The sequence below is a fragment of the Amblyomma maculatum genome, chromosome 3 (genome assembly GCF_055883805.1).
Source record: "Amblyomma maculatum isolate TAMU_Amacu chromosome 3, ASM5588380v1, whole genome shotgun sequence".
Lineage (NCBI taxonomy): Eukaryota > Metazoa > Arthropoda > Arachnida > Ixodida > Ixodidae > Amblyomma > Amblyomma maculatum.
The window spans coordinates 75,535,870-75,551,526 of NC_139346.1; the positions used below are offsets into that span (position 1 = coordinate 75,535,870).

Below are 15,657 nucleotides of genomic sequence, written 5' to 3' on the forward strand. Positions count from 1 at the left end.
TCGTAGAAATAAATGGTACCAAAATAAATATTGCCACAGAAGTCAGTAAAACTGGGTGGGCAGGTTTACTTGCACCTACGCGAAAGCACCGGCAAAAGAAGGCACGGCTGGCTAACCAACTGCCGAGCGAGCACCGCGAGCGAAGAAGACGAGCGCGTGCCAGTCTCCCGAGCTCGCCACATGGCGGCGCCAGTAATAACAATGCGGCAGTAATAACAATAACAGTAATAACAACGCGTGTTCCATCGCTCCTCCGATTGCACGTGGCTACTGGAAACGGACGGACTGGCGACAGCGGGAGCTTCCGAAGCGTCAAACAGATGAGTTCTTTCTTTAATTAAATTTATTTCTTTTTCAACTAGGTAGGTTAGGTGCAGCCTAAAGAATAGATTTTAGCTCTTTGTCCTAACGGCCTGGTTTTTCGTGCCAGCAGCTAGGTTTTCTTGGCGTTCATTCTTTAACTATCTTATTTAGATAAATATTTTTTTTCTAGGCTATTGGCATTCGCAGAATTGGTTTTTAACGCGTGTTTGCTAGTCGTTTCTTGTGTCTTCTTTTGGGAATTTGTATATTCTGAGAATTCGTAATAGATATAGTTCAGTCGATGAGCGCTTAAGATGTGCAATCAAAAGAAGGTAAAGTGTACTCAGTGTGAGGCGCAGGTTAATCTCAAGGAAACGCGTTTCGACTCTGTAGGTGAAGCGGAAGGCAGCCACTTTTTGTGTCGGTGTTGCGTACTGAGTGCGCGTCTAGATAGATTTGATCAAGAAAGGGGCAGTTTAGTGTCTCGTGTGGATGATTTAGAAAATGAAGTAAGTTTGTTAAGAGCAGAAAATCAGAAACTGCTTGGACAGCTTACTCAAATTGAAAAAAAAAGGGGCCGACTTTCTCCTTGGAACCAACGAGGATGAACATTCCAATGCGGGCCACTTGGCAGGGGCCAGCACTGGCATGGAAGGCATAAGCAAAGTAGGTCAGGCGGATCCGAACCGTCAGAGTTATTTAGAAGCAGCTAAGACGCCGGAAAAAAAGGACTGAGTAAAGAAGAATGAAAATCCCAGAGATAAAGACACAGATAACCGAAAGCAGGAGCCAACAGTTGTGAGAGGGAGAGAGAAGGCCCAAGTGCTTATTGCCGGAGATTCTAACATGAACAGGTGCAAGCGAGATATCTTGGAACGTGTAAGGGGTGATAAGAGAGTGTTGGTTGGAGCCTTCCCAAGGAGAACAAAGAGGGCAGTGCTAAAAGAAAGTAAAAATAGGCTGTTGAAGAATCCCGCAGAGCGCAGTATGGTAATAGTAGCCGCGGGGCTAAACGATGTCCGAAATGATGACGCTGCAGGAGTGGTGGAAAGTTTAGCTAAGGGAGTTGACAAGATCAGGGACATAGCACAGCAGATGCAGATAGTTGTATGCACAGTACCAGAGGTGCTAGGATTGAACGGAAAGATGGAAAAGCACGTGGTGACAGTTAATCAAGACATAAGAAAGTTAAGCCTGGAAGTTCGAAGTCGTTGAGGTAAACATGGAGGTACATAAAGAAGGTTTTGGTAGGGCTTTTCAGCGAGATGGCATTCATTTTAACAGAAGGGTCGGAGCAGAGATCGGCTGGCGCCTGACAGTCAGGGCTGTAGCTTTTTTAGGGGGTCCGCGAGGACTCCGTGCACAGAGGTAGTTAGAAGTGAAGCAGAAGAAAGCGTAATAACGGAGGCTGAGCCCCCAAAATGGCAAAGAGTAGGTCGAGAAAGAAAAGCACAAAAAAGAAATTTAACACTAGGATCAGCTACATAAACATGCAAGGAGGTAGAAAAAGAGCGAAATGGCTAGAGATAGAACAGCAGTTGAAGGATGACAAAATACGTGTGTACGCTCTTTGCGAGACTCATCTCAGGGATCTAGAAGATCCGCCGTTTATAGAAGACTACGTCTGGGAAGGGTGCAACAGAACGAGAACGAAAAAAAGGGTGGAGGAGTAGGTATGTTGATGCACCGGGGAACAAATTGGCAAAGAATTAAATCATCTTGTAAAGAGCATATCTGGGTTTCAGGAACAATTGCCGGCATAAGGACATGGCTAGGGGTAGTTTATTTAGGAAGAGGACATCAATGCAAGCAAGAAAACAAGTATCTTGTTGAATGTCTCAGTGACGATATAAGCCAGTTTGGAAACGGGGCCAATATTATTCTACTGGGAGACATGAACGGCCACATCGACGATCTGGATGGATACACGGATTGTAACGGCAAGCTAATGTTAGATTTCTGTGAGCGACACGATCTAGTTAGAAACAAAATGTGAAGGCCAAATCACATGGGAATTCCGCAACAGGCAGACGATCATTGACTATTGTCTAATGTCGCAGGAAATTTATAGCAAGGTCACAAAAATGGAAATAGACGAAGAAGGGGAGTGTAGTCTGGGAAGTGATAATAAACGCATTAGTCTGCAGATGGGGCCCTTGATGAAAAGAGAAATGGAACTTAGACAAAACGTAAACACAAAATTAAACGACGATCAAATAGCGCAGATAGCAGCAGACATAGAGGAAGCAATAGAGAAAAACCCCATGGAAGACTGGGATTATGAACAGGTAGAACTACTCATAAGGAGGAAAATTCAGGAGATTAAAGTAGCAAACCGCTGGAATGGAAAGAGGAAGCCACAGAGCTGGTTGAATAAGGCAATCAGGGAAGCTATTGAACAACGACGGGCTGCTTCAAGGGAACACCGAATGGCAAAGAAAGCACGTGTATCTCAGGAGGAAATCGACCAAAAATGGGAATCATATCGACAAAAGAAACTTTAAGTGCAGGCCCTCGTCCAAAGTAAAATAAGACAGTCCACCGATCGCTGGACGGCTGATATACACGATGCCTCTAGAGGCGGAGCAAGAAAATTCTGGAACCATATAAGCTGGCTAGGGAAGAAGAATCAAAGAAATCAGGATCGGATTCAAGATAACGAGGGAAATTATTTAAAGGGAGATAACGCAGTGAACTACATTACATCAGTTATAGCCGAGTCATTTAAGAACGACGATAGGGTAATCTCCGCAAATCAGGAAGCAACACAAGGTAGAAGAATACAAAGCACCTTAGAACTGACCAATCCAAACTGGAAAAAGGCAGAAAAAAATATTCCTAAAAACACATCTACAGGAATAGATGGAATTCCGATCAAGCTGATTAATGAACTCGGCCTAAAAAGTAAGGAAACGTTGTTAAAAGCTCTGGAAACAGTCATAACGAATAAGCAAATTCCGGACAGCTGGCGGCAGAGTAAAATGAATTTGATTTATAAAGGGAAAGGAGGCAGGATGCACATAAAATCCTACAGGCCGATTACCATAACATCTGTAATGTACAGGTTAGCCATGCAGGCGGTGAAATTAAAGGTGCAAGCATGGGTTGAAAGTAACAAGATACTCGGAGAACTTCAGAACGGCTTTAGAAATGGTAGGCGCTTACATGATAGCCTGTTCGTGCTTACCCAATGCATCGAAATATCTAGAGTGGAAAATAGACCTTTGTATTTGGCCTTCCTGGACATAAACGGGGCGTACGACAACGTAAGCAGGGAACTCCTGTGTAACATATTAAAAGAAGAAGGTATCAGTTATGAGATAATAGAGTTCCTACAGGAAATATACCGGGATAACAAAGTAGAAATTACGTGGGAAGGGATAAGAAATACGGAGGATGTCAAAGTATGCAAAGAATAAAGACAAGGCTGTCCTCTATCACCGGTGCTGTTCATGCTTTATATGATAAACCTGGAACGGAGGATACAAGACAGTAACCTAGGTTTTAACCTGTCATATAGATTAGGTGAAAAGCCGGCAGAGCAGCGCCTCCCCGGTTTGATGTATGCAGACGATATTGTGCTGCTAGCTGAGAGTCTTGAAGAATTGCAAACTCTAGTTAAGTATTGCGGAGACGAAGGGGACGCTCTAGGCTTCAGTTTCAGCGCAGTTAAGTCGGGTCTGATGATTTTCAACGGCTCAACATATCAGGGTCTTAAAATACAAGGCCTTGAAATACCTAGAGTAGCAGAATATAAATATCTGGGGGTATGGGTAAACGAAGGATTGGCATACATTGGAAAGCATGAGCAGTCACTTAAGGCCAAAGGAATGCCGGGATATTGAAGCATAAGGCATTGTGGGGATACAATAGGCATGAGGTTTTGAGGGGTATTTGGAAAGGAATTATGGTGCCCGGACTTACTTTCGGAAATGCGGTTTTGTGCCTAAAATCAGAGGTACAGTCGATATTAGAAACAAATCAGAGATCCGTTGGACGATTAGCACTAGGTGCCCACTGCAAAACTACAAATGAGGCGGTACAGGGAGATATGGGCTGGGCATCTTTCGAAGTACGAGAAGCTCAGAGTAAAATATTATATGAGGAACGCCTGAGGAAATTGGACAGTAACAGATTTGCAGCTAAAGCATTTAAATACCTGTACCTACAAAGCGTTGACTCACAATGGAGGAAAATAACTAGGAAACTAACTAGTAAGTATGCTAGTAACAAGGACGGAGAAATAAAGAGCATTAAGCAACAGGTGAAAAACACAAAAGGTAAAAATTGGATAAATTCGATGGAAAAGAAACAGAGTGTGGAATTATACCGAACGTGAAAAATGCAGATCAGGAAGGAAGATTTCTTTGATAACTCAAGAGGCAGTACCCTAGTTTTTTAAGCTAGATCAGGGTGCCTTAGAACACGCAGCTACAAAAAGAAATTTAACATTGGACATGACGCATGTGCTGTATGTGGAAACTCCAGTGAAACAATTGACCATATTACACTCGAATGTAATGGTATCCATCCGGAAGTTGGTGTAGGCGCAATCACTGTTCCTGAAGCTCTGGGGTTTGGAGATAACAGTGGCCGGGTGAATAAACCGGCGGTGGAAACTAGCAAAAAACGACTGGAAGATTGGTGGCTTAAAAGCAGAGAAGTGACATAATGTTAGTAATGTAGGAACAAAATTTAATAAATAGAATGATGGTTTAGTTAACCATTCTAAATCAATAATTAAGATAAAGGGAGAAAAATGAGCATGATAGCTACTGCTACCTACCCGTTTCAAAGGGTACGCTCCTATATTCCATCCATCCATTCGGCAATATATATGAGCCGGCTCCAGCCTATGCATCAGAGAAAAATCAAGTTGCTAGGTTTTAGAGGTGAAAGGGACCGGCTAAAAGTAAGATTTAGTGGCCAGAATCATGCATTGCCAGATGGTAAGTATAGGTTCGAGTTTTTCGGAAAACTGCAGGACGTCGAAATATAGTAACCTTAACAAAACCTTGTGTGGCCACCGCCTTCTTGTTTCGTACGTAACAGACTGAGAAATTTTAAGTGGGGTTAAATGTTGGCAAGGCGAACATGAACCACCTTTGCAGGCTGCAAGGTTCGAAACTGGGTTTGGGTCCTACCGGGAAGGGGGGGGGGGAGGGCGAGGGGGCGCAGCGGGGTTTACGGAGCTTCTCCCAAGCGCACACCCCTAGAAAAGCCGAGCGCCAGGCCAGGGGACCCTTGTACACATTTTTACAATACATGTAGCATGTCCTGCAGTAAATGACGTGTAATATTTGCTGAGATATTTGGACTCGACGTTGTATATATTTTTCTGCCACTCCGAAGTTATTCTTGAAAATTTAAGAAAGCATGTTGTTGGGCGAGTCGCTCATACATACTTAAGCAAGGGAATCGCCTTAAAAAAGACACGAACGAGAAGAGCACATGGACGGGCGCAAACTCGTGACTGATTTTATTCAGAAAGAGCACAAATATTTGTGTTCTTTTTGAATAACAGCAGTCGCGAGTTTACGCCCGTCCATGTGCTCTTCTCGTTCGTGTCTTTTTTAAGGAGATTCTCTTGTTTAAATCTAGAAAAGTACGTGGAGACCGCTATACTGCTGGCTAGAGTAAGGGATGCGGCCTGCAGAACAAGAGCAGAAATGAATGTCACCGGGGGGGGGGGGGGGGGGGGGGGCGTGGAAGGCATATTTTACCCCCGGTTGCTTGGTTTGCATGTTCCCGAATTCCGTTCTCGATCCCGACAATTAGTTTTAGCGAACAAATCCTGTCTACTTTTTTGCACTCTTAGAAGTGTAGAGCGCGCGTTGAGGGTTGAGATATCTCTCCGAATTTGCATTAGTTAAATAACTTTACCTCCCTCTCAGGGTTTGTGGTGGCTCCACTAGTTGTATAGCACTGACTAGTTGGCAGTGTCAGCAGCTAGCAAAGCTACCGATGCGGTATCTGACATCGCCGCGCCGTGTCGGCTCATGAGTACATAAAACACCTAGACACGGGAGGTTTTAAAAAGGCGGCAGTAGAGTGAATGAACGACAAAAAAGAACAAGGGCTGTTAAGTGCAGTTCCTTTCGTTCCGTTCCCTGTTATAGTTCCTAATGCAAAGCAGCCGAGCTTCGTCCATTCAAATCTTCCTTCAAAGTTTAGAAAGCAAGCGAATCAGTTCAGCGTGAATAGCTGGCAGCAGTGCTAGCCAGTCCGGTTGTCAAACTAATTTACGCTTAAAACTTTACATCGATGCATCCGACAGCTCTTCTGTGCGTAATAAGAATTTTGTGTGCAACCAAAAGAGCTCGAACTGCAATACTCTGGTTTTCCAGCATTTTATGTCTCTCTGCTGTGTTCACATACACCTTCGTAACTTGCCAGTTCTATACTAAAATGGGTACGTCTGCGCTGTTCATGTATTGGATTGTCTTATCGCTCAAAACGTGTTTCATCAAATCACAAGCTTCAGTCGATGATTGCTTCTCAGTATAGGAAAATGTTTTCCCGCGATTTATTTTCTAGCCTGAAGAAATTGAGGTGTCTTTCAAAACTTTGTTCCACCCAATGCGATTAGCGCCGAATTCGCTGCGGATTTGCTTTACCCAGCTAAACAGGTCACACCTGGATCTTTGTCAGTCGTTTTTACTTCACCTGAAAGAGTTTTCACGTTGGGTCAACCTTTCCTACAAAATGTATCTCGGAAAATACTGCGGTCGGCGTTGTTTTGTTAGGAATGAACAATTTCTCGCGTCAAGGTATGCGTAGTTTCACTCAGAAGCAATAACTGGGAACCAGGTGACTGATGGGCAACGTGGAGCACTGCTGTAGGAGGTAAAACCTGTACTTTCTTCACGAGATTTAAACACGCCGCGCTGAACTGCAAAACCCCGGCAAATAGAAGGCTCAGTCAATGCCAAAATGATCGGAATTCTCTGTGAGTAAAGGACCAACACGAAGCGCAATAAACTGCTTCTTGGCAGGTACATAGATATAGGACCCGAGAGAAAAGGAACAGTGCAGTGTGCATCAATTTAATATTTTACATTAAAAAAACAGACATTCGCTCGCACATCTCTCATTTGAAATTTCGGTTTTCGCTTGGGCGGTATATGATGTAGATGGCCATAAGCGCTAGTTTTATTAATTTTCGCTTCATCGTAATGAACGAACCAGCAAATTATGACCGAATAAGTTTTTGCCTTCCAACCACCCACACCTGTTTAATGAGGATATTGGTTTTCATAAAGGTCGTGCAGCAAGGGGTCGCGGTGGAAAAGCTTTGAGCGCCGATCAATAGTTTAGTAGAGGATCTTAAAGAGACTGGAAGTTTACTTACGACGTGCTTCCATTTTTTTTTTTTGTCAGTGAGAAGTAAAGCACTACACTTTTTTTTTGTGCAAGTGTAGCGGCAAATGTAATACAACTAGTCACCCGGCCTGGTAGACTAGAACGAGCTGGTTCTGTACTCAATTGTAGTCTCCATTTGTAGCTCTCGGAAGAAGATGCAAACACTCTTGAAAAGCTTCCAGTCGCAGCCAAAGCAATGCGTTTGTTAGTGTAAATATATGCGCCCTCAGAAAGATAAGCTCAAAGTTTTGAAATAGAAGGTAGTAATAGTTTTGCGCCTCCTTTGTGTTACGTATGCCATTTCAGCTTCCTGCAATAGAGCGACGCAAAGAGGGATGGGTGACTAAAGTCACCCGCTTTATCCGCGACCATTGAATGATGTGTCTGCTATGATTAGTGCGTAGAATGAATATAAACAGTAAAAAAAAATGCGAAAAAAACTTGCCAATTATTGTACGTATTTTTGTTTTATTCCCATTATACTCTAATAACGTCATTACACGCAAGATGGGCGATGGTACCTCACACCTCGCCGCGGTCTTAAAGGAAAATACAGCTTCAAAGCACACCTGAAGGCACAAAAAAATAAAGAGATGAAATCGTCTAATATAGCATGGATGTGCTCTTGTTGACCGCGTTTACCTATTTGTATGGAGAGAACAAGGTGCGAATCACTCTCACTAACCCCAATTAACTAACGCACTTTGGTTTCGTAGAGTGCGTTTAGCCACATGCACAATACCTCTGCAGACAAGCCACGCTTTTACAGTAAAGCAGAAAGTTTTTTTTACGATCAGCAACGCCAACATAGCCGCCAGATAATTTTCAGCCCAATTACGCGCTGGAGGTGAGCGTCTAGTGTTGCATAAAATGGTCATTTATGTTGAGGTTCCTCGTGCCAAACACAGTGAAGCTCGACGTCATCCGAGGAGAAAAATTATAGTGTAAGCGAAAAATTTTTGTAGCGAGTTACTAACGAAGTTTTATGAATAAGGGTTGACTAAGATTCCTGAAATATTTAGTGGAAATACAGGAAGGGAAGCGGTGATTTATAATAGGACAGTAATTGCCCTTGTTAAATCAAGACAGTTTATTACGTGGATTCTGCATAGCTTTCTTGTGTAGACGCGGGGCTGTATTTGGGTGGAGTCAAACGGGTATACGTAGCTACTCCTCCATTGGCCGACAAAGGCCACGCACGCAGTGCTGCTGTCTATGGTATTTAGGCATTCGGAGGAGGACCATGTTTTTAGAATGTCTCGATGTATCAAACAGCCGAACACTTCTCCGCCTAAGGCGTGGCTAGGACTTACCTCGCTATTGAACACACATAAACCGCGCCGACATTAACCTAGACATTTCTGCGACAGTAGGAATCAGGAAAAGAACACGCACGGGCCTGCAACTGGCTCTAGCTGGACCTCCAGGGCTGCCTTGTGCGGACAGATGAAAATTGGGAGGTGAGAGAAAGAGAAAAAGGAAGACGCACGTGGCAACAGCTGTCGTTCGCCACCGAAGTGGTGAGAAGTGCAATGACGGCAAGCACAGCATATACAAGTATACCGACGACAAGGCACGTCCACCGCAAAGGACCCCTACGTTCCCATCCTCGGAAGGCCGGGAGCAGCAACCCCTACTCATGAATCTAGGCAATGGCGGAAGCGTTGAAATAAGAGTCACGTGAATGAGGAAACAATTGCGGACGTACGTCGTAGTAGAGTGCTGCGACGTCCTTGGAGCGCGCCATGCCGAGGACGGGGAGAACGAGCAGTGGCAGAAGTGCGGTTGCTGGTGGCGGAACCACCATGGAGAGCCACGTCATCGACATGAGCAGCACCATGTACAGACACTTGGAGATCTGCGACGCGGAGAGCAAGTTGTGAAAGACAGGCTTCCTTGCGACCTAGCTTTAGGAAGCTTCGTAGGAGTAACGAATTATTATTGTTATTAATATGTGTATTGCTGCTCTTAGAAAAGTAACACATATCGTGCAGCACCTACTAACAGGATTCCTTTAGGTGCTTGGTAAGGCTAGCAGACATGAATCAGCCAAACTCTTGTATTGTATCAAAGTACGCTTCAATGTCCTAATAAGGCAATAAGGCGAAAAATGTTTTTTTTTTTTACATTTAAAATCACTATATTTTTAAATCACCTCCTTTCTTTTCTTGTAGAATTCCTCTTCAAATTGAAAACTGTCCTAATCAATGCATGTTAATCAAAAACGTAGGGCAGTAATTTATTTGGTTGCTAAAGACAGCGTTAGGGAAATCTTTTCACACTCAGACAAACCTGATGCCTTATTATTTGTTGAATACACTGAACTGCTTTATGTGAGTGCCATTATAGATACACTTTGGCCAGGTCTCAAATTTACCTCAACCTTCACCGTACAATATGAAATTTTCACGCGAGCTTCTGCTGGTCCGCTGTATTGGTATGTAGTAGCCCGTGTAGTATCATTATACCTTTGCTGGCTGACATTACGAACCAAGATTAGAAGTAAAGGGACAGAGTTGCACTGGTCCATACCGCCGATAACAGCCTGACTGCACTAATTGCTTCCCCGCGCCTGTACAAACTTCCCGGTGACATTGAAAAATGACCAATACATGATGGTGACACGCATTCACGGCAAGCATGGAGACGACTGAACACGTCCGCAGCGAACTGTGTGATTTGCGAAACTTTGGGAGGCAGCGGTAGCAACATATGCTCGCGACGGGTGTCGTAGACAGAATGGTCGACACTCGTGGCCGGCCTCAATTGAAATGTTGCAGAAAATATTCAAATATATCATGTTTTCAATTTTATTCATTGTCAGAGGTTTGCAGCGAAGACTAAGAACTCATTGGCAAGAGCAGCACAGTGGCGACTACTGGCACTGAACGTTGGAGCGAAAATGTGAGGTTGGAACGAAAGATTATAAAGAAAATGCCAACTTACAAAAAGCACAAATATAATTTAGAACTACTTCGCAAGCTAAGCAAAGGTTTTGAAAAAAGACTTGTTATCTGGGCAGATGAAGACAAGCCCCCTTGTCGAAACTTCGGCTTGGATTGCGAACTGAAGCTCCCACTCAACCCTTCTTCAGTTCTCTTTCCAACTTTGTAGACACTTTGAACCTCTCTTTCTGCAATGAAATGCCTGGTGATAAATATTAAATAAGCGGCGAATAATGCTCTAAGCATGCCTATAAGTACAAAGCAAACAAAAAGGATAATCACCTGTATCAATAATTTCCAAGGAGCAGTCGTACAGAAATCCCAATTTTGTAACGCGCTAGGATACCAGATCTGATCACACAGAACATCCAAGCCAAATTTCAATAAATGTGCCTTACACTTTCGAAATGGGAATGGTTTCACAACATCCTAATCAAGCTCAACACTTTGGTTCAGAATCCCAAGCATGAAGCATTCCATACAAAATATCACATAGCTGCTTTACGGCGTGACATTTTAAACTCTTACTAAATAAGCGAATGATTCATTTCTTTCCAGTTACGTTTTTTTAAGCATAGCATGATTTCCTTGTTCCAATATAAATTTGGAACAGCTGAATAAACAACACAGCGTACTTTGGAAAAAGTTTGGAGTTTCCCATGCGTTTAAACGCCTATCTTCGCTGTTTTATTTTTCAGTGGTATTACTGTTTTTGTGATAACAGAAGTTGTTTTGCGGATTAAGAAGTCACAATTTAGATTATACTGCACGAAGTAAATATAAACGTTACCAAAATGTGAGTGCAATTTTATTTATATGTTTCACATTGCGCTTTTTGCTTATTACCTTCGCCAAAGTTAATTCCAAGCTGCCAATATTCCAGTTAACCTCATTGATTACTACTCGTTTCGACCTAATAATGCCGCCTTCAAGCCAGCAACATGCAATGGGTGTTTCTGCCTCCTCAAGAAAGCCTATGATAGGATGAAAAGAGAGTGGCGAGGTCTGTTCCCAATGCTGGCCCTCTGAATAAAGCTGCTCACCCAGAAGCGACATCTGCAGTTCATAGCAAAGAGTTAGCTGCGGATTGACAAAGTGTCGCGTCTTGACAGCTCCCGCCTACTAGTTCTAATCCTACGAGTTCGGGAAACGCGTTGGGCTGACGTGCCATGGGCGATGCGAGTAAGCGATCGCAGTTTTTCGTTTTTCCGCATATGGTAGACGAATTCGGACGAGAGCAGTGACTTGTTCACTGGAAGACAACTAGAAGACCACGTGCACTCTACTGCATAATACAGTGTCTCTTGTTGCCTCTAGGACTCGCCATGGGGTCGATTCAGTCACCTCTGTCCTGAGCACAAGGAGTGGTGCAAGCATGAATGGTGACACGTAGCCCAGAAGCATGCGCTGCGTATGCCACACGCCCCGGTCGGGTTCCACGTCACGAGTCACCACCACCACCGCGGGAGGCTGCGTGGTATCCACCTGCAAGGACATGCCTCAGGGACTGCGAACAGAGAGAATAAAAATAGACATGCTGCAAGATACATTTTTACATCTCACTTAAATTTTGTCACACTACCGGTATTAACCAATGAGCAGTTAGCAATGATGCTTTTCGGAAGTCCAGGCCTCTTTAAGCAATGAGCATGCGCATGCAGTCCAGACCATGTTATTGCAAACTCATATTTTTGTGACACGCTTAACTATTAGGAGACAACTGATACACACGTTAGCACATGCCGCTAGTGCGCACGCGTATGGACCCCATAACAATCGCTCCTTCTCCATGCAACGCATGCCAAAATTCAGAACTCCAGAAGTATGTTACGTAAAAGTTTGGTCACCCTTGTAAATATACAGGCTAGGTAATCTTATTGTTTAAAAGGAACGATGGTGCACAAAATATTTTAGAAAAAAAAAACCAAGCATATTTTATAAAGAAAACCAAGTGATTCGCGAAATGAGCTGGCATCCCGGCTGTAGGCTCTGTCAGCATGTTTTTGCATGGAGACGAGACATTGCGATTTCGTGCCACCTGTATTTGTTTATTTAAAAGTTGGCGGGTGACAGAGGGTTAGCACATGTTTAGGGCTAGAAGTTCTGCATGAAAACATTTCAGTTCTGCGAACGAGTTGCATTTCAGGGAACGTTAGCACGGTGAAAAGAAACCTGTGCTAATTTCTTCATTTTTTTGAAAGTGGTCATGTTCTCGCTGATTGAGTAAAATTTCTGAAAATCAAATGCTTCCTTTCTTGTAATAAATTTCTTGGTAGCCGAGAAGAAAACAGTGTGTATCTCTATCTCGTTAGGTCGGACTCGCCGACCAAGCACGTACAACGAATAAAACAGCGATTATCTATACGTTATTACCAGTGTGAAACCGGTATATTGATCGAGAATGCCCAGCCCGATCTTCACATGAACCGGGTTAATACATAGTGTAGCATTCTTCACAGCACTCTGGTGGCGGCATCGGGTGGATTGTATTACGCGATACGGAGACACCTGCCAAATATGGTACTTTGAGTAAGCGTTCCTAAAACGTTCACATATGTAATGCAATGTAAATGAATCGGTAGCAAGGTTGTATTTCGGGCTGCGTTCCTGTTGGCGTAACTTAACCTGTGACTTGTCGTTGCGCGTTTCATCACTCGTATTTGCGAGCATTTCTAATTGCGGTAATTGATAACAGTTTGCAAAATAATAAGCATGCTGCTTTAGTCTCACTGTGCGAGGATTCGGAGAAGTGAAGCGACTCTGGCTGAAGGGCTCAAAATCTTTTCGTCTCCTTCTTCCACCACTGCACCAACACGTGCCCCAAATGAAGATATTGCTAATAGCCGAGATGATAGCTACGAGGTTTAGAAATATGAAAAAAATATATATAACAATAACGAAAGGCACAAAAACATACAAACAATTTAAGGTAATTTACCTGTCATGTTAATCAGAATGTCGATGAGATCCAATTTCCCAATTGTCTCTGCTCTAAATGCAAATATATTGGCGGTCTGCGCGCAAAATTTATCATACTATCGTGTTATTTCATGGGATGCGCTGAATGCTGTACGCTATATACTTGTTTCTTTTACAATTTTTTAAAACCATGGGTTGATCGCAGAGAAGCGTTGGTTTACCTAAGAGACGGTGTCATTACATTACATCGGTGATCAATGGGACTGATGCAAACGAAAATGAGTTCGCATGTGAGCTTGAAGTTCCTAAATGATTCGCATTGACTGGCTGTATTTGCGCTCACCAATCACAGATTATGGTTGTTGTTACCTGTAACGGTGATTAAAATCACCCACCGTTTGGTGTGACTTGCTCCATGGACATAAAATTATATTTCTTTTTTTTTTGTCGCAGTCATTCAAATATGCTTGCGACATGTTGCCTCCGTGCTCTTTCATATAGAAACCGTCGCACCAAAACTTACGGTTTATGAATCCCTATGAACTGCTGGAAATTAGACAGGACCAGGAATTTTGACAAAATGAACATGCTAAGTTTGTGTAGATCTGTCTCCGTATTCTGTCGACCTACTATTCATTTACTTTATTTATTGAAATTCACTATTGTTCTTTATGCTTTGAATATACTTTTTCTTCAGTTTTTTTTTTGCCCACCCTGTTTGGACTGTAGAGGCCTGCAGTATCACGAATGTAAAAACATATAAAAAGCATCAGCCTAGGTTTTTGTTTCGTCTTCCACAATTTTGTGTGGTTTGTTCTCTGCTTGCGAGGTAGCGCTTCTAACAGTATTTCTGATTGTGAGTAAAGCAGTCTTGCTTTAAAAGTTCGAATTGCTTGTTGAAGTGCCCTTAGCTTTTTTCTTTGGATTGATTATCCCGTGAATGGAACTTGGATAAAAAGATGACGCCCCCGCCCAGCGCGAGAGAATGGCCGTCTGTGACGTATGACTGCGACGGCGGTGTAGGCGCTTGTGTCACAACATTCAGTTTGAACAAATACTTTGTTTATTTTGTTAACGGTTTCAGTCGAACATAGGGGTGTGATGGCAACCTCTTTAAAGAAGCGCTTCGGTATCGGCCACGTTTGGTCGCGGTTTTGGTGAACAACGCCCATCAGTGCGCTATCGCTTTTCCTTCTCTACGCTGCCATTGGGCGTACAAATAAAGTCGACGTCACTCGTTCACTCTGTGACGTCGCTGAACCATTGTATCGCAGATTTCAAGCGGCAGGCATTATACTCGGTGTAGCCGGTATTGAAGCTTTACAAAGGTCCCACCTGTGGGCGCTGACGCTCAAGACCCGGGGCGAAGCAACGACTGTTGAATGGGGTAGCTTTGGAAGTGAAAGGTAACGAATGTGAAAGGCCAACGAATCAAACAAGCATGCGCTGTTTTGGGATGCAGTGGCTCTCTTTCTGCGTTCCGTTTAAGTCAGTGCACTCATAATTCGAAAATATTCGGTAATATAGCGGAAGCAAAGAGAAAACAGTGGAAGAGCCAGACACTTTAAGTGACGAAATAAACAGCACAGTTGGGGAAAATTATTGTAAAAGAAGGGCTCTCAGCTAAAGACTTGCTCCATATGAGGAAGGTTCACGAGGGCTCGTTCCGCTAGTGATCGAACACCAAGTGGAAGCAATGTTGAGAGACGGGCCATATGCGATGGGACTGCCGCACAATGACGCCGCGGTTGGTGCGCCTTCGGTCACCCCCACGAGAGATGAGATCCCACTTTTGCTGACTTCACTAAAGGCACAATGCGGCGAGAAGACGACTGAAACGATCTGCTAATGGATCAGGAGTAGCTGGAGAGCACATGTTCCGCGCCACTTGATGGAAGCAGAGACCCCAAAGTAAAACATTTGCCGCCCATTGCTTTTCATTAATTCGCCTCAACCGTTATGCTGCACTTTGTTTCTGACGTGGTTGAAATGTTGAACACTTCGTAAACCCTTGGGCTGCCCCAATTGTACGTTTTTCTTGTGTCGTCAAGGTGAGCCTATCGGCTGTGCTGAGCTTCGATCCAAGCGCAGAAGTTGTAAAATATCCATACCCCACCGCATGACATGG

General features: G+C 43.6%; 1 protein-coding gene across 1 annotated transcript in view; it reads right to left on the bottom strand.

The window, feature by feature from the left end:
- LOC146195005 (sodium-dependent high-affinity dicarboxylate transporter 2-like) overlaps window positions 1-12,107 on the bottom strand; it is a 56,390-nt gene extending 44,283 nt beyond the window's left edge. The window contains exons 1-2 of the mRNA XM_084596697.1: window positions 11,955-12,107; window positions 9,374-9,523 (exon numbers count right to left, since the gene is read on the bottom strand). Coding sequence (XP_084452823.1) covers window positions 9,374-9,523; window positions 11,955-12,107 — 303 coding nt within the window. The remainder of the gene's footprint in view (window positions 1-9,373; window positions 9,524-11,954) is intronic.
- Window positions 12,108-15,657: the final 3,550 nt, after the last annotated feature.